At 41.3% G+C, this 24892-nt stretch overlaps 1 protein-coding gene across 2 annotated transcripts in view; it reads left to right on the top strand.

The window, feature by feature from the left end:
- The window catches only part of FAM168A (family with sequence similarity 168 member A), a 203992-nt gene that overhangs the window by 158844 nt on the left and 20256 nt on the right, over nucleotides 1-24892 (top strand). For both annotated transcript variants that reach the window (XM_023209463.2, XM_023209462.3), the window contains exon 3: nucleotides 15654-15734. In XM_023209463.2, coding sequence (XP_023065231.1) covers nucleotides 15654-15734 — 81 coding nt within the window. The remainder of the gene's footprint in view (nucleotides 1-15653; nucleotides 15735-24892) is intronic.

Below are 24892 nucleotides of genomic sequence, written 5' to 3'. Positions count from 1 at the left end.
TTTTTTTTTTTTTTTTAATTATACTTTAAGTTCTAGGGTACATGTGCATAACGTGCAGGTTTGTCACATAGGTACACTTGTGCCATGTTGGTGTGCTGCACCCATCAACTCGTCAGCACCCATCAATTCGTCATTTACATCAGGTATAACTCCCAATGCAATCCCTCCCCCCTCCCCCCTCCCCATGATAGGCCCCGATGTGTGATGTTCCCCTTCCCGAGTCCAAGTGATGTCATTGTTCAGTTCCCACCTATGAGTGAGAACATGCAGTGTTTGGTTTTCTGTTCTTGTGATAGTTTGCTAAGGATGATGGTTTCCAGCTGCATCCATGTCCCTACAAAGGATGCAAACTCATCCTTTTTTATGGCTGCATAATATTCCATGGAGTATATGTGCCACATTTTCTTAATCCAGTCTGTCACAGATGGACATTTGGGTTGATTCCAAGTCTTTGCTACTGTGAATAGTGCCGCAATAAACATACGTGTGCATGTGTCTTTATAGCAGCATGATTTATAATCCTTTGGGTATATACCCAGTGGTGGGATGGCTGGGTCATATGGTACATCTAGTTCTAGATCCTTGAGGAATTGCCATACTGTTTTCCATAAAGGTTGAACTAGTTTACAATCCCACCAACAGTGTATAAGTATTCCTATTTCTCCATATCCTCTCCAGCACCTGTTGTTTCCTGACTTTTTAATGACAGAACAGAGTCCTCAGAAATAATACCACACATCTGCAGCCATCTGATCTTTGACAAACCTGAGAGAAACAAGAAATGGGGAAAGGATTCCCTATTTAATAAATGGTGCTGGGAAAATTGGCTAGCCATAAGTAGAAGCTGAAACTGGATCCTTTCCTTACTCCTTATACGAAAATTAATTCAAGATGGATTAGAGACTTAAATGTTAGACCTAATACCATAAAAACCCTAGAAGAAAACCTAGGTAGTACCATTCAGGACATAGGCATGGGCAAGGACTTCATGTCTAAAACACCAAAAGCAACGGCAGCAAAAGCCAAAATTGGCAAATGGGATCTAATTAAACTAAAGAGCTTCTGCACAGCAAAAAAACTACCATCAGAGTGAACAGGCAACCTACAGAATGGGAGAAAATTTTTGCAATCTGCTCATCTGACAAAGGGCTAATATCCAGAACCTACAAAGAACTCAAACAAATTTACAAGAAAAAAACAAACAACCCCATCAAAAAGTGGGCAAAGGATATGAACAGACATTCTCAAAAGAAGACATTCATACAGCCAACAGACACATGAAAAAATGCTCATCATCACTCACCATCAGAGAAATGCAAATCAAAACCACAATGAGATACCATCTCACACCAGTTAGAATACAGCTGACTTTTGAATCCACACTGCCTGCCTTTAGATCCCCCGTTCTTCCCACTGGACTGTGATGGCTCCTTTAGGATAGCCAGAGGAGGAAATATCTTCTTTTGATCCACAGTAAGAATGTTTAGATGGGTCTCTACAAAGTAAGTTTAGGGCTTGCTCTGAACTTACTCTGGTCTGGCCCTGCTCACCTTCCTAGCCAGCCCACATGCAGATACAGAAGAAAAAAGGGACACTGGTGCTAACATAGAGTAGGTACTCAAAAATTATTTATCAATATGTAAGTTAACAGATTGTGTCTATTTTTTAAAATATCAAAACCCAGACTTTGAAAATTGAAGTGATTTGCACAAAGTCACAGAGCTAAAAAGTAAAAGAGCTGGAATTTAAACCTAGGTCTGCCTATAAATGAAGCTCCACTGTTGCATAACACTGTACAGTTTGTCTCAATTTGACAGCTGCTGTCAGTGTCCACAACAGTAGGGAAGGGGACATGACCTGAGCACAGGTAACACTCTATTTAAGGTATCTCCTGTCACTAACTTGGAGTTGCAGCAACCTTTCCAATCCAGAAGTCAGACCAGATTAAAAGTCTTTTTGTCTTTCTTCCCTGTTCTCCCACAACCCTAATATCTCCCTCTGTGATGGCCTTTGTCCCTGGCAGCCTAATATCAGGGTTACTTATATGCTTGTTTGTCTTTCTCATTAGATAGTGAGTTCATGGAGGGCAAGAATTATGTTTTTTCATTTTTCATTCATTATAGCACTTAGCATACATTAAGTGTTCAAATAAGTATTTATGTAGTTGAATTGGCCAAAGTTTGTGCACTTGGCTCATTTTTGAAGGCAGTTGCTCAAGTATTAACATTTAATATATACACAATTCTAAAAAGCATGGATTTTTGGCTTTCCAGCCCACAACTAATTATAGCACTGGGAAAGGTCTAAGAAAGGTTGTAGGATACAGGCTTCGTGAATGTTAGCAACCTGAGTGTAAATGCAAACAAAGATACCTTTAGATCTGTGCCCCTAATTTCCTTCATTTTTAAGGGGGGGGAAGAAGGGTTGGCTCCTTAATAGATATATAATATATAATATATACACATATTATATGTTATTTAATATATAACATTATATATAATATATAATACATATATGTGTGTATATATAGATATACAAGCGAAAAAAGGCTTGACTCCTTAATATATACATTATATATTATAATATATAATATTATATATAAATTATATATAACAAATATATATTATATATAAATTATATATATTACAAATATATATTATATATAAATTATATATTACAAATATATATTACATGTTATATATATTATATATTATATATAAATTATATATAATTATATATTATAATATATATTATGTATATATTAAGGAGCCAAGCCTTTTTTGGCTTGGCCAAAAAAGTTTGTGTATCTATATATATACATATCTATATTATATTATATATACACATATACATATCTCTATATAGATCCTTTATATATATATATAAGGGAAAATTCCTGTGGACTCTTCTGCCTCCTCAAACTGTCACTTCCTCTCCTTCCCTTTATTGTCAGCATCTTTACTCACTATGTCTCAAAAAAAAAAAAAGAAAAGAAACAGAAGCCTTGAACAACACTATACACCAAGTATACCCAACAGTCACCTAGAGGGCACTCCAGTAACAGAAGAATATAATTCTCAGGAATACGTGCAACAATCTTCAGGATAGACAGTGTGCTAGGCCATAAAACAACTCTCAGTACATATAAAGGATTGAACTCATACCAAAGTATGTTCTCTGACTGCAGTGGAAAAAATTTAGAAATCAGTAACAGAAAGACATTTGAGAAATTCACAATTACGTGAAAATTAAATGACACATTCCTAAATAACCAATGGGTCAAAAAAGAAATCACAAGGAAAATGAGAAAATTCTTTGAGATGAATGAAACATAACATACCAAAATGTATGGGAAATTTATAGCTGTAATTGCCTACATTAAAAAAGAAGAGGCCGGGCGCGGTGGCTCACGCCTGTAATCCCAACACTTTGGGAGGCTGAGGTGGGCGGATCACAAGGTCAGGAGATCGAGACCATCCTGGCTAACACAGTGAAACCCCGTCTCTACTAAAAAATACAAAAATTTAGCCGGGCATGGTGGCAGGCACCTGTAGTCCCAGCTACTCGGGAGGCTGAGAGAGCCGAGATTGCGCCACTGCACTCCAGCCTGGGTGACAGAGCGAGACTCCATCTCAAAAAAAAAAAAAAAGACCTCAACTCAATAACTGAATCTTTCATTTTAACACACTGCGGGGAAAAAGAGCAAATGAAGCCTAAATCAAATAGAGGAGAGGACATGATAAAGAAATCAATGAAATAAAATGGAGAAAAACAATAGAGAAAATCAATAAACCAAAAGTTGGTTATTTTAGAAGACCAGCAAAATCAACGAACCCTTTTAGCTCTAGCTAGGCTTATGAAGAACAAAAGAGGGAAGTCTCCAATTACTAAAATCAAGAATGATACAGAGGACATTACTACTGACTTTTATAGAAATAAAAAGGAATATGAGGTAAGACCGTGAACAATTGTATGCTAACAAATTAGACACCTAGGTGAAATAGACAAATTCCTAGAAAGACACAAACTGCCAACACCGACTTATGAAGAAATAGAAAATCTGACCAGACCTATAACAGAGAGAGATTTAGTAATCAAAAAACTTTCTGCAAAGAAAAGCCAGATGGCGTCTTTGGTGAGTTCTACCAAATATTTGAATAAGAACTAACACCAATCCTGCACAAACTATTTGAAAAAATAGAAGATAAAGGAACACTTTCTAACTCGTTCTGTGAGGCCAGTATTACCTTGATACCAAAACCAGACAAAGACATCACAAGAAAACTGTGGATAGACCAGTATCCCATTTGAATACAAATGTAGAAACCCCGAACAAAATATGAGCATTGTTTCGGGTCCTATCCAACACCTGATATTGTCACACTTAAACATTTTTGCCTGTCTAGGCCAGGCATATGGTGGCTCACGCCTCTAATCCCAGCACTTTGGGAGGCTGAGGTGGGTGGATCACGAGGTCAGGAGATCGAGACCATCTTGGCCAACGTGGTGAAACCCCTTCTCTACTAAAATAGAAAAAATTAGCCAAGTGGTGTAGGCATGTGCCTGTACCCCTGTAAGCTACTTGGGAGGCTGAGGCAGGGGAATTGCTTGAACCCGGAAGGTGGAGGTTGCAGTGAGCTGAGATAGCGCCATTGCACTCCAGCCTGGCAACAGAGCAAGACTCCGTCTCAAAAAAAAAAAAAAAAAAGCCCATCTGATAGGTATGAAATCATATAATATTCCTTTTATGTGCATTTGCTGATTACTGTTGTGGTTGAACATTTTTCTGTTGCTTCCCAGTCAGCTGTCTGGTTTCTTTTGTGAATTGTTGCCTGATTAGGTTCTGTTGGCTTATTTTCATTTCTTCTTGATTAATATGAGTTTTTTAATCTGGCCTCTAGTCCAGTGTTAACATACGTTACAAATGTCTTTTATTTCTCTGTGCTTGCCTTTTAACTTTGTTTATGGCATCTTTTGACATATAGAACTTTATGTTTCAATTAAATTTTTCACCCTTTTGTGGTTCTTCCTTTTGGTATCATCTAAGAAACACTTTGTAGTCCCAAGGTTATACTGATATTCTCTGGGACTCTGATATTCTCCTATTTCTTTTTCTTTTTTTTTTTTTTTTCACTTTTTCTTTTTTTGAGACAAGGTATCACTTTGTCACCTAGGCTGGAGTACAGTGGTGCAGTCACGGCTCACTGCAGCCCCTATCTCCTGGGCTCAAGTGATCCTCCCACCTCAGCCTCCCTTGTAGCTGGGACTGTGGGCACATGCCACCACTTTTTGTAGAGCCAGGATCTCGCTACATTGCCCAGGCAAGTCTCAAACTCTTGTGCTCAAGCAATCCTCCTTCCTCAGCCTCCCAAAGCATTGGGATTTCAGGAGTGAGCCACCATGACCAGGCTGTTTTATTTTATATTTAAGTCTTTTGTCTTTCTAGAGTTGGAGAAGTGTGAGGTGTGGGGTTGGGGGTGTCTAATTTTATTGTTTTATATGGAAAACAAGTGTTCCAATACATTACATTGAATCTGAGCAAGATTTTTCCCTTTAGTAAATGTCTTTAAATGGAACAGAATAAAAGAGTGTACCAGGTGCAGTGGCTCACACTTGTAATCCCAGCACTTTGGGAGGTCGAGGCAGGCAGATCACTTGAGGCCAGGAGTTCAAGACCAGCCTGGCCAACATGGTGAAACCCCGTCTCTACTAAAAATACAAAGATTAGCTGGGCGCAGTAGCAGGTGCCTGTAATCCCAGCTACTCAGGAGGCGGAGGCAGGAGAATCACTTGAACCTGGGAGGCAGAGGTTGCAGTGAGCGGAGATCATACCATTGTACTCCAGCCTGGGAGACAAGAGTAAAACTCCGACTCAAAAAAAAAAGAGTGAATTGACCTGAGAGACAAAGGTATTCATGGACCAGATTATCCATTCACAAAATTTCACCTTGCTCCTTGATCTGTTTTAGAAGATAAACGCACAGAGGTCAGAGACACCAAACAACCTCTAAAGTGTTGAGTACCTCCGAAGTGCCTTATAAATGTAGGAGAAAAAAGAAGCAACAGCACACTCCTGGAATGGGGATTGAGAGAATAAGCCATCTGCTTCACATTAAAATCTCTCCTTTACTGGCAGATAGGGAACTGCAGAGATATTTTTAGATTTGTTAAAAATAATAAAAAAAAAATTTGTCCTGAGGCAGCAGCACACACTTGGCCTTATATATTTACCTAGGAGCAATTGTATTACTAACGTCTAAGCAACTTATTTTCTTATCTTTTTTTGTTGTTGATATTGTTTGTACACTAATGACATAGGAAGTTAAGGCTGATCTGGTTTTAGCAGCCTTTCTGTGCTACGGCTCAGCCTAGGTGAATGACCCAGAGGTTGCTGGCCTTTAACCTGGATAGGTATGCTTTCTCCGAAGATGCAGTACAACTCAGAGCACAATTGATTACTGGATATTTCCTCCTGTCTTGTTACCTCAAGAGGAGCTGCCTTGCCCTAGATGAGAACAGTGCCTCATTTATTATAGTTCACACCCTTTACAATTCCCTGCAGCTCGCCAATGGAAGTCTGGGTGGCTGGGCCTTGAATCTAATATACAGGCTATCTTAGATTCAGGTCTGGTGGGCAGGTTCAGAGCCAGCACTACAGAACTGCTGCCTGCTTGGGCTGACCTACATTTTCACCAGTATAGCACTCTCAGCAGCCAAGCCTCCCAGCTAGTAAGAGAAATTCAGATTCATGCATTTTTCTGGAACTAACAGATTCGAGGGTCTATTTATTTTATTTCCTTCTGCCTATCAAAGAAAAGAAGCGGGGGTGGGGTGGGGGGATAGTACTTGCAAACCCTGCAGTTAGAACGTTTCCCATCTTTCTTTGTAGCTTTTTAGCCCACAGGACTAAAATGGGGTTTTGTGCTCAGGATCAAATTTTGTAGGCTATGCCTCCTAAACATCTTTGTAGTCCCCCCTGTCTTCATTCTATTGCTAGTGTTGTAACTTTTCCTTTGGGCTACTGTAGTGACTTACTATCATGTTCCTCCTTCTCTGATCTTAACTACTCTGAACTTTTCATGCTGCTGCTGGAGTAGTTTTTGTAAAACACACACAAGAAACCCCCAGTTTAAAACCCTCCAATGTTTTCCTATTTTTTTTTTAAATTAATACATCCCTTAGCCTAGCATTCAAATCCCTTCACAGCCTGTCCCCTAGTCTACCTTTTTATCTTTATTTCCTGCCACTTTTCCCCACATGCAGTAAATTCAACTGTACTGAACTATTTGCCGTTTCCCTAATGTGATATGCACTTTCATACCTTCATGCATGGAATCAGTATATATTTCTTTGTCCCTGCCCTCTCCACACCTTGACAAACTCCTCCCATTCATTGTTCAAAGCCAACTAAAATGTTTATTTCTCTCAGAAGCCTTTCCCAACTATTCTAAACATGTTCTTCATTTCCTCCTCAGCATTCTGATAACACCTTCAGCATTCTCTGAATATATCTTACATATATTACACCTGTAGATTAATTTAAATAATTATATTATTTCCCCATTAGACTGTAAGTGCCTCTGTAAAGAACCTAGCACCCTGCTTGCCACAGAGTATTTGCCAGATGCTATGATGATGATGATGATGATGATGAAATCTAGATGCAGTCACTTTAGGCCTTCACTGACCACAATCACCAGAGTCTTGTTATGTCAGTTCAATTATCTTTTTTTAATTGGGGAAAAACTATCAGCAGAAGAAGGAACAAGGCAAGAAGAATAATTGAATTGTTTTAAGGGAAGGGGATTTGTAAATTGAAGTCTGATCACTGGTGAGCAATCAGGATGAGGGAAGATTGAAGGAATTGGGTCTGTTGGATTTGGACACAAGAAAATTCAGGAGGAATCATGGATATCTTCATATCTCTAGCAGATTGTCCTGGAGGAGAGGAAACAGACATGTTCTGTGAGGGGAAAACTAGGACCAGGAACTGGAGTGCAGTGGTGTGATCTCAACTCACTGCAACCTCTGCCTCCTGGGTTCAAACAATTCTCCTGCCTCAGCCTCTGCACTCCAGTGACTGAAAAAGTGTTCAGGGTAAGATACCTAATAAGTCAGATTTTTAGCTCAGAGTGAAGAATTTTCTAATTTCAGAGCTCTCTAGTCTGTGCTTTGACTCACTGAAGAGGTTCTGAGTGTACCATCATTAGAAGAGTATGCTGCGGGAGGCTGAGGCAGAAGAATTGCTTGAACTGAGGAGGCGGAGGTTGCAGTGAGTCGAGATCACACCACTATACTCTAGATTGGGTGACAGAGCGAGACTGTCTCAAAAATAAATAAATAAATAAAAGAGTGGCCTGGCGTGGTGGCTCACACCTGTAATTCCAGCACTTTGGGAGGCCGAAGTGGGTGGATCACGAGGTCAAGAGTTTGAGACCAGCTTGGCCAACATGATGAAACCCCATCTCTACTAAGAATACAAAAACTAGCCAGGTGTGGTGGCATGTGCCTGTAATCCCAGCTGCTTGGGAGGCAGAGGCAGGAGAATTGCTTGAATCCAGGAGGCGGAGGTTGCAGTGAGCCAAGATTTCACCACTGCACTCCAGCCTGGCGACAGAGCCGAGATTGCACCACTGCACTCCAGCCTGGCGACAGAGCAAGACTCCGTCTCGGGAAAAAAAAAGAAGAGTATGCTGGCAGAGGCTATGCTGCCAGTCATGTGTGCCACTATAAAGGGTATTCCTGTGCTGAGTGACAAATTGGCCTCAATCACCTCTAATACCTCTTCCAACTCTATAATTCAGTGCCTGTGATACTTTTCAATAACATGACCATGACCTTTCCACTGAGTGGAAACAGTAGTTGTTGTTTTATTTATTTATTTTTAACGCAGCCATCTTTGACCAAATTGACTCTCTAGAGTAATTTCCTGTTTTCCTTGGTTTTGAAGATGAAGTAAAAGAATCTTGGCAAAGTAAATGTAAGGCAAATCCAGAGATCTTCTCTAAGTAGACTCATTTTGAGGAGAGGCAGGGAGGTTGGTAGGAATGGATATTGTCTCACTCAGCAGGTCTGGTTTCTGTCTCTACTCTCTACTTATTAGCTCTATAAGAGAAGTCTTAATATCCTCGTCTCTAAAATGGAACTAGTAATATATTTTGTGTCAGATAAAGAAGTGCCTAGCATAGTGGCCAGAACATAATACAGATTCAAAATTACATCCTTCCTCTTGCGCTCTTCTTTATTATCTTGAGAGAATAAAGATTTTTTTGGTCTTGTTTTGGTTTTGATCACTCTAGGGGGTCATTTGCGGGGCAGTTTTCTTTTTAATTGTGAGCTTCAAACTGAAAATGTCTTCATTGCCTAAGTATTCTCCTACTCACAAAGAAGTAAGCCTCTTTGTCTTTTTGAGCCAGGGAGTTTGTCTTCCTCTAGCCTTTTGATACTCTGCTATTTTTAGCTCCTAAAGGTAAAGTATTTTCAGAAATAGTCCCCTGATTTCTGTTGAAAGTAATTTCTAATTTCCATATTAATCAAAAAATAGCTTTACATTTCTTTAGTCCTGATCCTAGTACCAACAAGAAAAGAGGATTAGATTGTATTGACATCTGTAAAGCAATTAAAATGTACACATCAAAATCCCAGAATACCTGATCACTACTGCAGCCTTTAGGATACAAAGGAGAAAGGCTAACTTGTGTCCATTTATTCTCTTCACTCTTGACCTTCAAAAAATACAAATACAAAAGGGGCAGGTTTGTTTCTAAGGACAAAGTGATAATTATTTGGTAGGTGTGGAAAAGGCATTGCTTTTGGGATTCCCTTCCCAGTATGACCACTGACTTGCTGAATAATCTTTTTGTTGTTGTTGTTGTTGAGACAGAGTCTTGCTCAGTCGCCCAGGCTGGAGTGCAGTGGCCCGATCTCGGCTCACTGCAGGCTCCGCCTCCCGGGTTCACGTCATTCTCCTGCCTCAGCCTCCCAAGTAGCTGGGACTACAGGCGCCCACCGCCACGCCTGGCTAATTTTTTGCATTTTTAGTAGAGACGGGGTTTCACTGTATTAGCCGGGATGGTCTCGATCTCCTGACCTTGTGATCCGCCCGTCTCGGCCTCCCAAAGTGCTGGGATTACAGGCGTGAGCCACCGCGCCCAGCCAACTTTCTGAATAATCTTAACCAGAAGGTTACTTCACCTCTCAACCTCTGTTTGATTAGCTATAAAATGGGAGAAATCACATTAGGATTGACCTGAGGCTCAAATGAAAAGCAAGTGTGAAAATATCTTTTGTATGAGCAATGAGTGAAATATACATGGTATGTCTCAATGACAGTCATGTGTCATAAGACTGTAGAGATCCTGAGCTCAAGCGATCCTCCCACTTCAGCCTCCCAGAGTGCTGAGATTACAGGTGTGAGCCACCATGCCTGATCAGACTTAATGTATTAACAGTTATAAAACTCCTGGACTCAGGCAACGCTTGAGACCCTGTAATTAATAAATAAATAAAGAAGTAAGTAAGGTAAGAAGGTAAGGAAGGAAGGTAAGAAAAGAAGTAAGAAAGGAAGAAAAGAGAGGGAGGGAGGACCAAATAAAGCTCTCTGTAATGCTGCCTTATATAATATCTGCCAAGTTCAAGTGAATTAAAAATAATTCTACTTGGAAACATTGAAGGAACATCCTATAATTGCCCCTAAAGTGAAAGGCATCTGAAATGACAAAACAGGAGTGTGATTACCTGTGGCTGCACAATTTCTCACATGAAGCTGAATACAGATTTTGGCTATGAGACTGGATCACTTCGCTTCCCAGATTAGACCCCTGACTTTCTTCTAGAGGTAGCACGCCTCCAGATTGCTAATTAATTGACAAGTTAGCTACTTCAGTTCTAAAATCAGAAAATGGTTAGGGGGTAAAGAGGTGAATTTTCTTTGGAATTGGAAAGGATTTAGGGAAAGGCATATTAACAAAGATACATTATTAAAGCTCCAATATTTACAAATCCCAAAGAAGCTTTTAGGGATTTAGGGATTTAATCTTTGACTTTTAAAACCAGCTTTTCATTGTCAGACAAAATACCAGTGAGCATCTAACAACTGCAGGAAGCAGTGAGACAGGCACTTATACACTGTTAGAACAAGTACAAATTGATGGTCTTTCTAGAAAACAGTATGGCAAAGTATGTGAAGGCTCTTAGCATGTCATATCTCTTCACCTCCGCTATTTCTCTCGTCTGTGTCCCAACATCTATTGCTAGGAGCTTGCAGTAGGCTCTCAGCTGATTGCTATGCTTCTCTACCCCGTTATAGTCTGTTTTCAGCACATCAATCAGAGTGACCCTTTTCAAACATAAGTCAAAGCATGTTACTGCTGAAAACCCTATGAGGTCTTCTCATTTCACTCAGAATAGAAGTCTAAGTCCTCACAGTGGCCTGTAAAGTCCTACATGAACTGGCCAGCCCTTTACCTCTCTGACTTCCTCTACTACTACTGCCCCCTCATTTGTTCCATTCCAGCCACACTGGCCTTTTTGCTATTCCTCCAACATTGTCCCATATGCTGTCCACCTTAGAGCCTTTGCACTGACTGTTTTGTCTGAAACACTCTTCCTTCAGCTATCTGCTTAACACTATCATTTCCTTCAAGTGTTTGCAAAAATAATACCTTCTCAATGTGTCTTACTCTGATTATTCTGTTTAATATTGCAGTGCCCTTACCCTCAACACTTTGGCACTTCTGATTCCTTTACTTTGCCCATTTTCTCTTTTCCATAGCACTGAAGACTTTATGTTTAATATTTATCCAAGGGTGCCTTCTCCCACCCTCTTAGAATATAAACTCCACAAGGGAAGGGATCTTTGTTTTGTTCACTGACAAAAGTCCCTAAACCAGCGTCTGGCACCAAGTAGATACTCAAATTGTTGGATGGAGGAACTTTAAAAATAGGCCTACCCGGCCGGGCGCGATAGCTCACACCTATAATCCTAGCACTTCAGGAGGCCAAGGCAGGTGGATCATGAGATCGAGAGATCAAGACGATCCTGGCCAACATGGTGAAACCCCATCTCTACTAAAAATACAAAAATTAGCTGGGCGTGGTGGCACACACCTGTAGTCTCAACTACTCGGGAAGTTGAGGCAGGAGAATCTTTTGAACCCAGGAGGCAGAGGTTGCAGTGAACTGATACAGTGCCACTGCACTCCAGCCTGGCGACAGAGTGAAACTCCATTTCAAAAAAAAAAAAAAAAGGCCTATCCTTTAACCTTGAGATTTGACTTCTAGAATTCATTCCTAAAGAAATAATCAGTCAGAGATTTACTTAGGTTATTTTAGTTTGTTAGCTATTATAAAAGTGAAATTTTCTTTCTTTTTTTTTTTTTTTGAGACAGGGTCTCGCTCTGTCACCCAGGCTGGAGTGCAGTGGCACAATCTTGGCTCACTGCAACCTCCGCCTCCCAGGTTCAAGCGACTCTCCTGTCTCAGCCTCCCGAGTAGCTGGAATTACAGGCATGCACCACCACGCCTGGCTAATTTTTGTATTTTTAGTAGAGATGGGGTTTCACCATGTTGGCTAGGCTGGTCTTGAACTCCTGACGTCGTGATCCGCCCACCTAGGCCTCCCAAAGGGCTGGGATTACAGGCGTGAGCCACCGCGCCTGGCCCAAAAGTGAAATTTTCAAACAACTAAAACAGGTAATGGTTAAATGATATATCTACATATGGAATATCATAAAGATATTAAAATAAGCCTTTCGAAGAATATGTGATTACATGAGTAATTGTTTATAATGTTAAAGTGAAAAAGTAGAATATATAACAGTGTATACCCCTACCTCATATCATATATAAAAATTAACTCAAATGGATCAGTGATCTCAATATAAGCCAAAACTATAAAGCTATTAGAAGAAAACATAAGGGTCAATCTTCATGACCTTGGATTTGGCAGTGGATTCTTAGATAGGACACCAAAAGCATAATCAACAAAAGAAAAAAATAGGTAAATTGGACTTAAATCAAAATTGAATTTTTTTTTGCATCAAAGGCAATATCAAGAAAGTAAAAAGACAACCCACAGAATGGGAGAAAATATTTGTAAGTAATACATCTGATAATGGTTTACTATTCAGAATGTATAGAGAACTTCTGCAGTATAACAGCAAAAAGACAAACCACCCAGTGAACAAATGGGAAAATGCCCTGTAATCCCAGCACTTTAGGAAGCCAAGGCAGGAAAATCACTTGAGGCTAGGAGTTTGAGACCAGCATGAGCAATATAATGAGACCCAGTCTCTAAAAAACACAAAAGCAAAACAAAGCAAAAAAAAAAAAAAAAGGGCAGGGCATGTTGGTAGGTACCTGTAGGCCCAGCAGGAGGCTGAAGCAGGAGGATTGCTTGAGTCCAGGAGTTTGAAGCTATAGTGAGCTATGATCCTGCCATTATACTCCATCCTGGGTAATAGAACAAGACCCTGTCTCTAAAAAATAAACAAATAATTATATTTTTTAATTTATTATTATTATTATTATTTATTTTTATTTTTATTTTTTTTGAGACGGAGTCTCACTCTGTCACCAGGCTGGAGTGCAGTGGTGCCATCTCAGCTCACTGCAGCCCCAGCCTCTTTAGTAGCTGGGACTACAGGCGTGTGCCACCACACCCAGCTAATTTTTGTTATTTTTTTAGTAGAGACAGGGTTTCACCTTGTTTGTCAGGCTGGTCTCAATCTCTTGACGTCTTGATCTGCCCGCCTCGGCTTCCCAAAGTGCTGGGATTACAGGCGTGAGCCACCGCGCCCAGCCAAATAATTGTATTTTTAAATGGGAAAATGATTTGGATAGACATTTCTCCAGAGAGGATATACAGATAACCAATAAGTACACGAAAATATGCTAAACATCATTAGTCGTTAGGGAAATGCAAATCAAAACCACATTGAGATCCCACTTCACACTTACTATAGGATGGCTATAATAATAATAATAGAAAAGAACAAGGATTGTTGAGGATGTAGAGAAATTTGAACTCTCATGCATTGCTGGTGGGGATGTAAAATAGTACAGACATTGTGAAAAACAGTTTGGTGATTCCTTAAAAAGCTAAACATAGAATTACTATATGACCCAACAATTCTACTACTTAGTATGTATCCCGAAGATTTGAAAACAGGTACTCAGACAGATGCTTACATGTCATTGTTTATTGTACCATTATTCACAATAGCCAAAAGGTGGAAACAACCTAGGTGTCCCTCAACAGATGAATGGATAAAGAAAATCTGGCATATACGCACAGTGGAATATTGTTCAGCCATAAAGAAGAAGAAAGTTTTGGTACATGCTACAACATGAATGAACTTTAAACACATTATACTAAGTGAAAGAAGCCAGACACAAAAGGACAAATAGTGTATGATTTCACTTACATAAAATAGGCAAATTCAGAGAGACAGAAAGTAGATTAGAGGTTACCAGGCTGAGTATTGGGGGATGTATTGTTAATGGTTACAGAGTTTCTGTTTGGGATGATGAAAATGTCTTGGAAACAAATAGTGATGATAGTTGCATAACATTGTAAGTGTCATTAATGTCACTGAATTATGTATTTAAAAATGGTTAAAATTGTAAATTTTATATTACACGTATTTTACTATGATAAAAAATTTTCAAAAAAATCCCCCAAACCGAATATAGTATACTGTGGTGAGCTGGAGCTGGTTTGTGTAAGCTCTTGAGAGCTGATTGTGGGCAACTCTTCCAAGCTACTCATTCAGTGATGTTGGTAGCATCAAATTGGTCATGGTGGAAGCATTTATGCCATGGCAGTTGGCAAATGCTGCAAAGCAGTTCCCATTTCCAGCCCCTTCGAGCCTGTTGTTAAATATTTACCAGCACACCACTGAATATATGTGTATAAAAATGTGTAGAAAGCCATCTGGAAAGATAGATGTCAAACTGTTAATGATGTTACCTCTGGGGAGGAGAGTAGTATTGTGGCAGGAATGTGAAAGTAAACTTGAACATAAAAAGTGTAAACTTCAGTGTTACTTCCATTGTTTGTTGTTTTTTTGGGGGGGGGGGCGCGGGGGAGATGGAGTCTTGCTCTGTCGCCCAGGCTAGAGTGCAGTGGTGTGATCTCGGCTCACTACAGCCTCTGCCTCCCGAGTTCAACTGACTTTCCTGCCTTGGTCCCCATAGCAGCTGGGACCATAGGCGCCCACCACCACACCTGGCTAATTTTTTTATTTTTAGTAGAGACGGAGTTTTGCCATCTTGGCCAGGCTGGTCTCGAACTCCTGACCTTGTGATCCACCTGCCTCAGCCTCCCAAAGTGCTGGGATTACAGGCGTGAGCCACTGTGCCTGGCCACTTCCTTTTTTTTTTTTTTTTTTTTTATGGTGAGCATATAGACATATTTCTTGTATCGCTTTTAAAAAAATAGACCAAAAAGTCTGCATATATGGGGATTTTGGTATTGGTAACTTTTCTCTTGAGAGGCTGAAAACTGGTCACATATGCTATCTGAAATAGCCCATGGAGGGACTGAAGGCCAAGCCTAGGACTTGGATTCTATTTCCTCAAAAATCTGCTTTTGTTTGTTTGTTTGTTTGTTTTTTGCCTAACTAAATAAGCGTTTTCTTATCTCTCTGTAGGTTACCCCACAGCCTATCCAGCAGCTGCCCCTGCCTACAATCCCAGCCTGTACCCCACCAATAGTCCCAGTTATGCACCAGGTAAAGAGAAAATGGGGACCTAGCAGTGGCGAATGGGGTAGGAAGGGGGACTCTATATGGGAAACAAAACCACTTGCTGGCCTTTTCCTGTTCTTAATTGCTCCGGGCCCAGCCTGTCCAGGCTTGATTTTCCTGGGAGTCCCCTCTGGGAACTGGGACAGTCAGCCTCAGGGTGGGAGCGGGAATAGAATCTCCTCCACTCTGTCTGGGACTTAAGGTTGACTCATCTCTCCCATGCTGGAATATCTGAGACCTGCATCCTCCTCATAGAACCTTTTCTGCTCTCCCAAGCAATGTCCAAATTCATTCTCTGCTGAGTTTTCCCTGAGGCTGCCACTGGGACACACATACACCTTGGGACACACACACCTTGGGGCACACACACACACACACACACACACACACACGCTCTTGCCACCAGAGGGTAAAGAGCTGGTTTTCAAGCTGAGATAAGCTACTTGTTTTTCAAAATTAATAAAGTGCCAACACTTGGATTGAGGTTGAAATGGGTTTGAAAATGTTGAAAAGGTTTTTTCTATTTTGGGCTCGGAGCATTGCAGCAGTCTTAGTTCTGATCTTAACCCTCATGCTCAGTTGGTGCTCTAATACTCAAGAGCAGGAGAAAGAGTATGGGCTCTGTGGTTAGAAAGTCCTGGGTTTGAATCCTGATTACCCAACTCACTAGTTCTAAGGCCTTGGGCAAGTCACCTCACCTCTCTTAAGATTCAAATGTGACTGCCTGCCTCAGGGTTGTGGATGGTTTTATGTAAGTTCCATTTACTCAACAAGTATTTGTTGAATGTCTTCCATACTGGGATAGAAAAATTAAAAGATGCCATCTTTGCCTGCCTGAAGTAGCTCCCACTTGGGAATCTGGCATATAAACTCATTGCAGTACTAATCTGCTAAGTATTGTAAAAAGGAATACGTATAAGGGAAGGAGGAGGGAACAACAGTCTGCCTGGGGGTGAAAGTGTAGGGGAGGCTTCAGAGAATGGAGAACAATAGAGATTTGAAGGAGAAGTAGAAGCTGTTCTTTAAGCACACAAGGAATAATGGGCATTCCAGGCAGAGTAGAGCATGGGCAGAGGCTTAGAGATGTGAGAACATGACACTGTGAGGAACATAGAAGCAGGGGAGTGGTTAAACTGTGAGCAGCTAGATGAATCTGAACTGTAGATACACAAGGGCCGGATTTGGAGAGGCCTTGAATGTCCTGATAATACGCAACAACCCCCCGCCCCCCACCCCCCACCCGGCAACCCATGCCATTTTCTTGTTTAGCACTTATCATTATAGAATTAGAAAGCTTCAAAAGACCTTAGAGATCCTCCAGTTCAACCTCTTCTCTTGACAAAGGAGAACCAAAAAGCAGTGTTTTGTCCCAAGTTACCCAGTGAGTCAGCATTCGCATAAGGACTAGAATCTTTGGCAGATCTCCTGACTCTCGTCCTATGCTTTTCTCTGCCAATCTAGTGTTTATTCTACTGTCATTCTCTTTCTTGGGGCTTACTTAAAGGAGGAAAGAATACAGGTTGTCTGAAGACCTAGATTTGAGTCCTGACTCTGTCATTTCCTAGATTCACAACCTTAAAGTCACTTGACCTATCTGAACCTCATTTCCCCCATCTCTAAGTAGGAATCATATCATAATTATACACACACACCATGAAGTTATCACACAGCCCCTCTTTTTGGGACAAACAAGAACTATTTTATGTAAATAGGTGATGGTATCCCCTAAGGTGCTTACATAGATGTGTCATTTCACAGACATTTTGACCCACCCTGTTATGCCCAAGACACTTTGGAAGACCTTGTAGATGATTCAAACTTGAAGAAGCTGTAATCACTGCCTTTGGAAAGCTTATGAAGGGAGCAGTGACACATGGGCTAAAGTTCTATAATGGTATCTCAGCATTGGTTTTATATTTACCTTTAGTCAATATGACATATAATATTTTCCCCAAGATCTATGATAGAAGACAAAAATAATAAAAGCTACAGAAATTCTCTCTGATAATCAAATTTGGTAAGTTCTGAACTACAATGGCTTTGAGGATCATGTATATCATATATAAATAAATGATTTAAATTTAAGTGCTATGAGATCTGTGAACTGACTTTGTAAACTGTCTAGACTAAAACAAAATGAGTTGTTGCAGAAGGTCAAGTAAGATCAAGAATGAAGAAGATTCATTGTCTTTCTAGTCAGGAGGCCATCAGTGACCTCATTGGAAGCATTGTCAGTGAGGTGGTGAGGCTAGAAACCAGAGTGCAGTGAATCAGGAGTCAAGAAGTAGATTTAGCATATATAGCCTATTCTTACTAGAAGCCTAGCTACCAGGAAAGGAAAAACAAAAGGACACTGACTAGAAGTGAATGTAGGGTTGAAGGAAGGTTTTCTCGGATATGAGTGTGGGGTACTGATAGGAAGGTGCAAGTGGAGAGGACAAGTCAGAGACACAGGAGAGGTGGTGCCAGTCAGAGCCAGGCCTCCACAGAGGCTGCTGTAGGGGTGGGAAATCTGGAGCTCAGTTCTCTTCTTTGGTTTGGGAAGTTGAGTAGTGGGTGGAGACAGGGTGCCTCACGCGGGAGGGCAACTAAAGGAAAGACTAAAGGAAAGGTGACAGGTAGATATGCTTAGAATAAATTGCCCAGTGGAAAGTGGGGGTTCTCATTTAATGACCTTGATTTGCTTAGACAGAGGGGAGTAGGGATCAAGGGAGGGTTCTTAACCAGGGAGGTCAGGATGTGAGAGCCTCACAGGAAGGAGTAGGACTGGAAACTACCAAAAGATAACAGAGCAGGGTCACACTGGGGGCCCATCTGAATGGTGGAGGCTGTGAATTTGTCCAGGCTGTCATGCCCAGCACTGGGCTATTTTCTCATAATGTTGGATTGTAGGATTGTTTTAGAATCAGTTTGCCAATAAGTGAAAAGACATGGAATAAATAGCTACTGTTTACTGAATGTTTTCTATGTGTCAGGAACTGTTTGAAGTTCTTTATATTAGCTTGTTGCATATTGCAATAAACTTTTGAGGTTGGTACCCTTATTATCCCCATTTTCCAAATGGGAAAACTAAAGCTTAGAGAAGTTACATAACTAGCCCAAAGATCCAAGCCCCGCACCTTGCCACTGTGCCACATGAGCTCTTAACTGCTACACTGTAGTTGCGTCAGTGGGCCAGAGAGAAATTAAGGCATTAGACTGGCTAAAGAGGGAAAGGAGTGCAGATCGGAGGAGGCTGAAACTGTAGGGAAAAAAACAGAGATTGAGATTGAGTACATCCTGGCATGTGTATTCAGCTTTAATCTTAAAACAAGCAAAAAGTAAGCCCTCATCTAACTTGATTTTCCCCCATTTTGTTTTTAAAAGTCAACATATTTCTACTAAGGTCACCCAGACTGTTTTCTCAAAAACGTACAAAATCCACAAGAGAGGGCAATGTTAGAATACTGTATTTAAAGACCCCAAACTCGGAGTTGAAAGACCTAGGTTGTAGCACTAGCTTTGCTTCTGATTTTGGTGTGACCTTGGGAAGATCCCTTTCCCTTTGAGTTACTTACACACACACACACACACACACACACACACACGGCATATTTTGGAATGCTGGCCTCTGGATTCACAGTGCAGGTTTCCTGACTGTGGGAGACTTCCTACCATGGAGAAGCTGGCTCAAGGTCAGAGAGGACGGTGTAGGTTACTCTCACCTTCCTGCCAGAGCCAGCCATTTGTGATGCAGAGAGGTGCCTTCAGAAGGAACCAGGCTCTTAGGTTTAAATTTCTTTCAGCTGCTTTAAGGAGACCAAGAAATTGCTTGAGAGAAAGCTATTTTTAGCAGCTCTGAGTACCCTAAGATGTCATCTGTCCAGGATGCAGGGAAACATTTCACTCTTTTCATCGGTTCTGAAAGCAATGTGGGTATTTGGAGCTTTTTCCCAAGCTCTTAATGATTTCAGGGATCTTATTTAAGAACTCTTTGGCCCCATAAGAGGTAGGAGCCAATCAAGACTTGGCTTTTAGAATCTAGGGACCTATTAATGGTAACCTGGCTTGAAAATAAATGAAGGGATGGATAAACAGATTAACTAATACAGATAGAAATAAAATAACCTCCTCATGAGAATCTATTGACAAAAACATTTTCCCCTATTGTCTCATTTGATTTCATAGCATCCCTATAAAGTAGAAATGCATTATTCCCATTTTACATGCAACAGACTTGGAGAAGAGTAGGGAAAAGGAATTTGTGCTTTCTGAACAGCTGCCCTGATCCAAGCCCTGCACAAGTCATGTTACAAACGTTCATTTTTACCTTAGTCTTGTAAGTTAGGGCTTCCTGCCTCCAACTTTGTTCAAACAGGTTAAATAAGTTGCCCAAAGTTATACAGCTAAAACCCAGTAGATTTGGGAGGGCAAGGCAGGAGGATCCCTTGAGGCCAAAGGTCAAGACCAGCCAGGGCAACATGATAAGACCCTGTCTCTACAAAAAATTAAATTAAAAAAAATAGGCAGGCTTGGTGGCACGCACCCGTAGTTCCAGTTACTTAGGAGGCTGAGATAGAAGGATCACTTGAGCCCAGGAACTGAAGGCTGCATTGAGCTATCATTGCACCACTGCGTTCCAGCCTGGGCAACAAAGTGAGACCCCGTCTCCAAAAAAAGCAGTATAGCTGGGATTCAAACCCAACTTGTCTGACCCCACAACCTGTGCTCCTTCTATAGCACCACAGTGACCCAGAGGCTTCAGGGATGGAGTGCCTCTGCATTGGTCTTATCTCAGAGGTTTTACAGACAGCTCTTTAGAGGCCAAAGATGGTGACTTCCTCTAACACAAAGTCTCTGTCATATGTGAAATCCCTCTGCAGTTCCTGGGATAACTGAAATCTATTATAACAGACAAGCAAAAAGCAGGAACTTGGGCTTGTTCACATCCAGGCAGCTCTGGGTCAGCTGCCTGGAAGACACTATGGCATCCAGGGGCTCTCTGCATTGAATGGACTTTCCCAGATGACAAGTCTGTCACCCTCTCTAGGGTAAAAGTGCTTCACATCTTTATTTACTGTTTTTGTGAAGCTGGGGGGGAACTGCTATTGCAAAACAAAGTCTGTTTATGTAACTGCAATGTATACAACTTTGCACAAATTCTTAGTGGTAATTTCAACTAACATTTCTATCCAACAGAGTTTCAGTTCCTGCATTCAGCTTATGGTAGGAAAGCTATTTTTCCTCATCTGTATTACAGCCTATGAATGTGTTATCTCATAACAATGGTAGATCCCCTCTCCTCTCCTCCCCAAATCCCATCCCCTAGGCTTGGGCTCCCCCCAGGTGGCTCAGCAGCAGTTCCTAAAGCATGCAGGAACATGTCTGATGGTGCCAAAATCATGGGTTGGAGACACACATGAACCGTCCCTAGTGCAGCAGCAAAGGATCGTGGCATTAAAAGGCGTCTGTCACCCTAACCTGGCTGCTGAATTCAAACAAATGAACAAAAATTCCAGGACCTGCATGCAGCTCCTCAGTTGGCTTTGTGGAGCCTCTGTGAAGGAGTACCTGGATTATGCCTATTAGAGCCCAAAAAACTAGTTTGCCCCAGGATCAGATTTTCCATCTCCATCGGCAGTCTGACATGTTTGAAGACCTGGTTGACTTTAGATACAATCTGTTCCCTTAGCCCAGAACTTGAGCTCTGGGTCCTTCCTAGAAGATGCTGAGAGGTGGGGAGAGGGGGGCAAGCGGGCTAATAAATGAGGGACCAGAACTGGGTTCTCTGGACAGTGTGGACTCCAGGCCCAAGGCACCACGGGAACTTCTGGGCACCTGTGAGGGTCCCAGCAGTATAACTTGACTAGGTCCTTTTTGTCATAGACAGGAAGGGACCATGGGAGGGACTTGCAACTTTCACCACCCTCACCTGGGCTGCTCAGGAAAATGTTTTTGTAAAATCTCTGCACCCTTTCTCAACTTTTAACCTTGAATTATTTGGATGCTGGAAATTGAATTTGTGTATCGCGCATCTGTCAGGAGATGAGCTGTGAAATTTCTCCTTGCCACTGCTGTGGGCTGTGTGATCTTGGGCAATTTACTAATGTCTCCAGGCCATAGATAAATTGTTTAATTTCATATGATCTCTGAGGTCCCTTTAAATGGTAATACACTGTCCTCTTATAATTTTATTACTTCAATTTTGTTAGTCGCAGACCTGTTTCTCATAGAGTCATTTTTTGTTTGCCTCAGGATATGTGAACCTGGACAGAAGGGTGCATAAAAAGTTAGAGAAGTTCTCATTCTTCCCCTTCCAGTTATAGCATCTGAAATAGATCTGCATAAAGAATATGGACGGAGCTCTTCACTTTATAAAATTCTGTGCCAGGCCCTAAGATGGCCCTTTGAAAATATGAAGACTAGTAAGACAAGGGGCTTGTTCTCAAGGAGCTCACAGTTTCGTGGAGAGAAGACATGCTATTAAGTACAGGTGCTTCCAAGAATCACAGGGATTGGGATAGTCAGTTTATAGGGATGCATGAGAGAGCTATGTTTAAGGGGAGGGGAAAGGCTTCCTAGTAGGTGTGAGTCTTCAGCTCATGATTGATGGATTAATTAATGTTACCAGATGGAGTTTGGGGAGAGACATGCCAGAAGAGGTAGCAGTGTGGACAAAAACATGGAGATGTGAAGCTCCTTGACATATTCTGGGAATGATCAGCAGTTTCTGTGGCTGTAGTATGGGCAGGAGATTGACAACAGTGAGAGAGTCTAGAGAGGTCACTGGGACAAGATGATCATCATAGTGGGGCACTGAGTGCTACACAGGAGTTCAAACTCTAGCTTAGAGTCAGTGGAGAACTATGGAATGTTTTCAAGAAAGGGGATTTTATGATTAGGTTTAGGTCTTAGGTGTATCGCTCTGAATGCAGCTTGAAAATTGGAGGGAGCAGATTTAACATGAGGAAGCAGTTGCAGTAGTTCAGATGAGAGATGATGAGAGCTTCAGTTAGAGCTGTAGCCTATAACTTTGGAGATGGAAGAGGGGACGGATACCAGAACTAGAAATTAGAAGACTGGGTGACACTTTATTTTTGACCCTCTCATCAGTACTATGAAGCAATCAAGGAGTGATGATTATTGCCATTTTATGAGACAACAAAACTGAAGCTTAGAAAGGTTAAATGACTTGCCCAAGATCCCACAGCTATTAAGTGGCAGAGCCCAGGCTACAACTCAGATTTCCTGACTCAGTGCATTGTTCAGGATGATGGTCCCTTGCTGCCTCGTCTCCTTGTAAATGTGCTTAACAGATTGTTCAACTGTCAGAGGGCGTGAGGGCCCCGTATCCAGGAAAGTGAACAACCCAGCACCTGGATGTGGTCAGCATGCTGTGACTGGGCCCATGGCCCTTCACTGCCAAGGGTTCTCTCTCTCTCTCTCTCATTTAATTGAGGGATAACACATAGACAGCAAAGTATATAAAGTACACTAATCTTAAGTGTACAGCTTAATGATGTCTTTACATATGTATATGCCTATATTTAACTACCTCAGTTCAAAATACAAAACATCTCTAGGAAGTGGTACTTTTCAGGCACGCAAAGGCAGGCATGCCATTCTGAGCAGCCTCCTCTGTGACCATGCCTCTAAAAGCTTCAGTTGGAATTGTCTTCATCCCACAACTGAGCTCTGAATCGCTCCCACCAATGGAACAGGTGACTTTAGAATTATATACAGAGGGGCTGGATCACATGGTACAGCTAACTAATGGGGAGGTCAAGTTGACAGCTAGTATTTGTTTTTTGATGTGTTTTCACATTTATCTAGTTATTTAAATTATAAGGATTCAAACATACAGAGACGTACAGAAAACACTAATTCATTTTCTTTATAATGAAACCAGAAGAAAATAAAGAAAAACATTTTTATTCAGAAAAATATATAGTATAGTTCACGTCATCAGTTGAAAAGACATAGTAACCAAAGGCACAGTCGCACTTGCTTCTTTCCTGGTTAACCTGGAACATTATTTTACTATGTATCATGCTGTCTTGTTCACTCCCTGGTTGGCGTGTGGCTGTGTTGCATCCCCAGCTAGACCATAAGTACCTTGTGTGCGGTGACTGTGACCCAGGTGTGTTCCCTCCCACCCGCGGCGCTCCCCTCAGTGCTGAGTGCAGTGTAGGCCTCAGTCACTCTTTGGATAAAAGAGTGATTTACTCTTTTGTAAAGAGTAAGTTAAGTTAGACTTACTAACTTTAATGGTCACACAGTCCTTCAGGCTAATGTCAGACTTTTGGCTTATGATGAAAATTATGGTAAAGTATATACAACTTGGAGGAAAAAATTTGAATGGAATAGAACCTCCAAATTCTCTAAATTCTTACAGCCAAATTCAGGCCTCCTGCCCCCTGATGGTGTTCCTGTGGGGTCTTAAGGGCATGGGCTTGCTTTATCTGACTTTTCAGAGCTACATGTTTTACTTTTTAGAGAGTTGTTTTGGGTGGCGACTACTTTCCAACCACATGTGTTGCAGAGTCTAAATTTGGAGACATGTTGATAAGATTTTTTAACACTGATTGGATTCTTTACCCCTTTCGTTTCCCACCCCCCAAAGAAAAGAAACGCAAAATGATTGTTTAAAATGGACTCTTCTCCTCCTGCATTGTCTGCAGAGCCATGTCTTGATGTCCAGGAAAGGCCCTGGGCTCTATATGGAGTTCTGCTGAGTCTCCATTTCTCTTAACAGAATTATCCTTTTAGTGTGACTTTCCTGCCCATGATTTCCTTCTCATTTCTCAGCATCTGCTGTATATATCGCAGGCCATTAATGCAAACACAGAGTCAGCCTACAATAGCCATAATTCTAGTCTTGGTTCAACAAAAACAGCACAGTCCTTGACCTTCTCTGGCCCCAGTACTTCTGGGATAGAAGGAACCAGAGGTATTACCTGTTACCTGAATGGGCAGAGAGGGTTATGAGATCTCTCTAGAGGTAGAATGTCCTTGTCCTGGTGGAATTAGAGAGTGTATAGGCATACTTTATTCTCATAACACCCTGTCTTAACCTCTTATTTAAATGTTTTAAGTATTGCCAATGCAGCCCCCACCTTCTGCTAATATACTGTGTAACACCCTATATCCATGACCCCCCCCAA

The sequence above is a fragment of the Piliocolobus tephrosceles genome, chromosome 13, assembly GCF_002776525.5.
Source record: "Piliocolobus tephrosceles isolate RC106 chromosome 13, ASM277652v3, whole genome shotgun sequence".
In the NCBI taxonomy this organism is placed as follows: Eukaryota; Metazoa; Chordata; class Mammalia; order Primates; family Cercopithecidae; genus Piliocolobus; species Piliocolobus tephrosceles.
The sequence above is the reverse complement of the archived record's forward strand: the minus strand, read 5'-3'. Positions and strand labels throughout refer to the sequence as shown.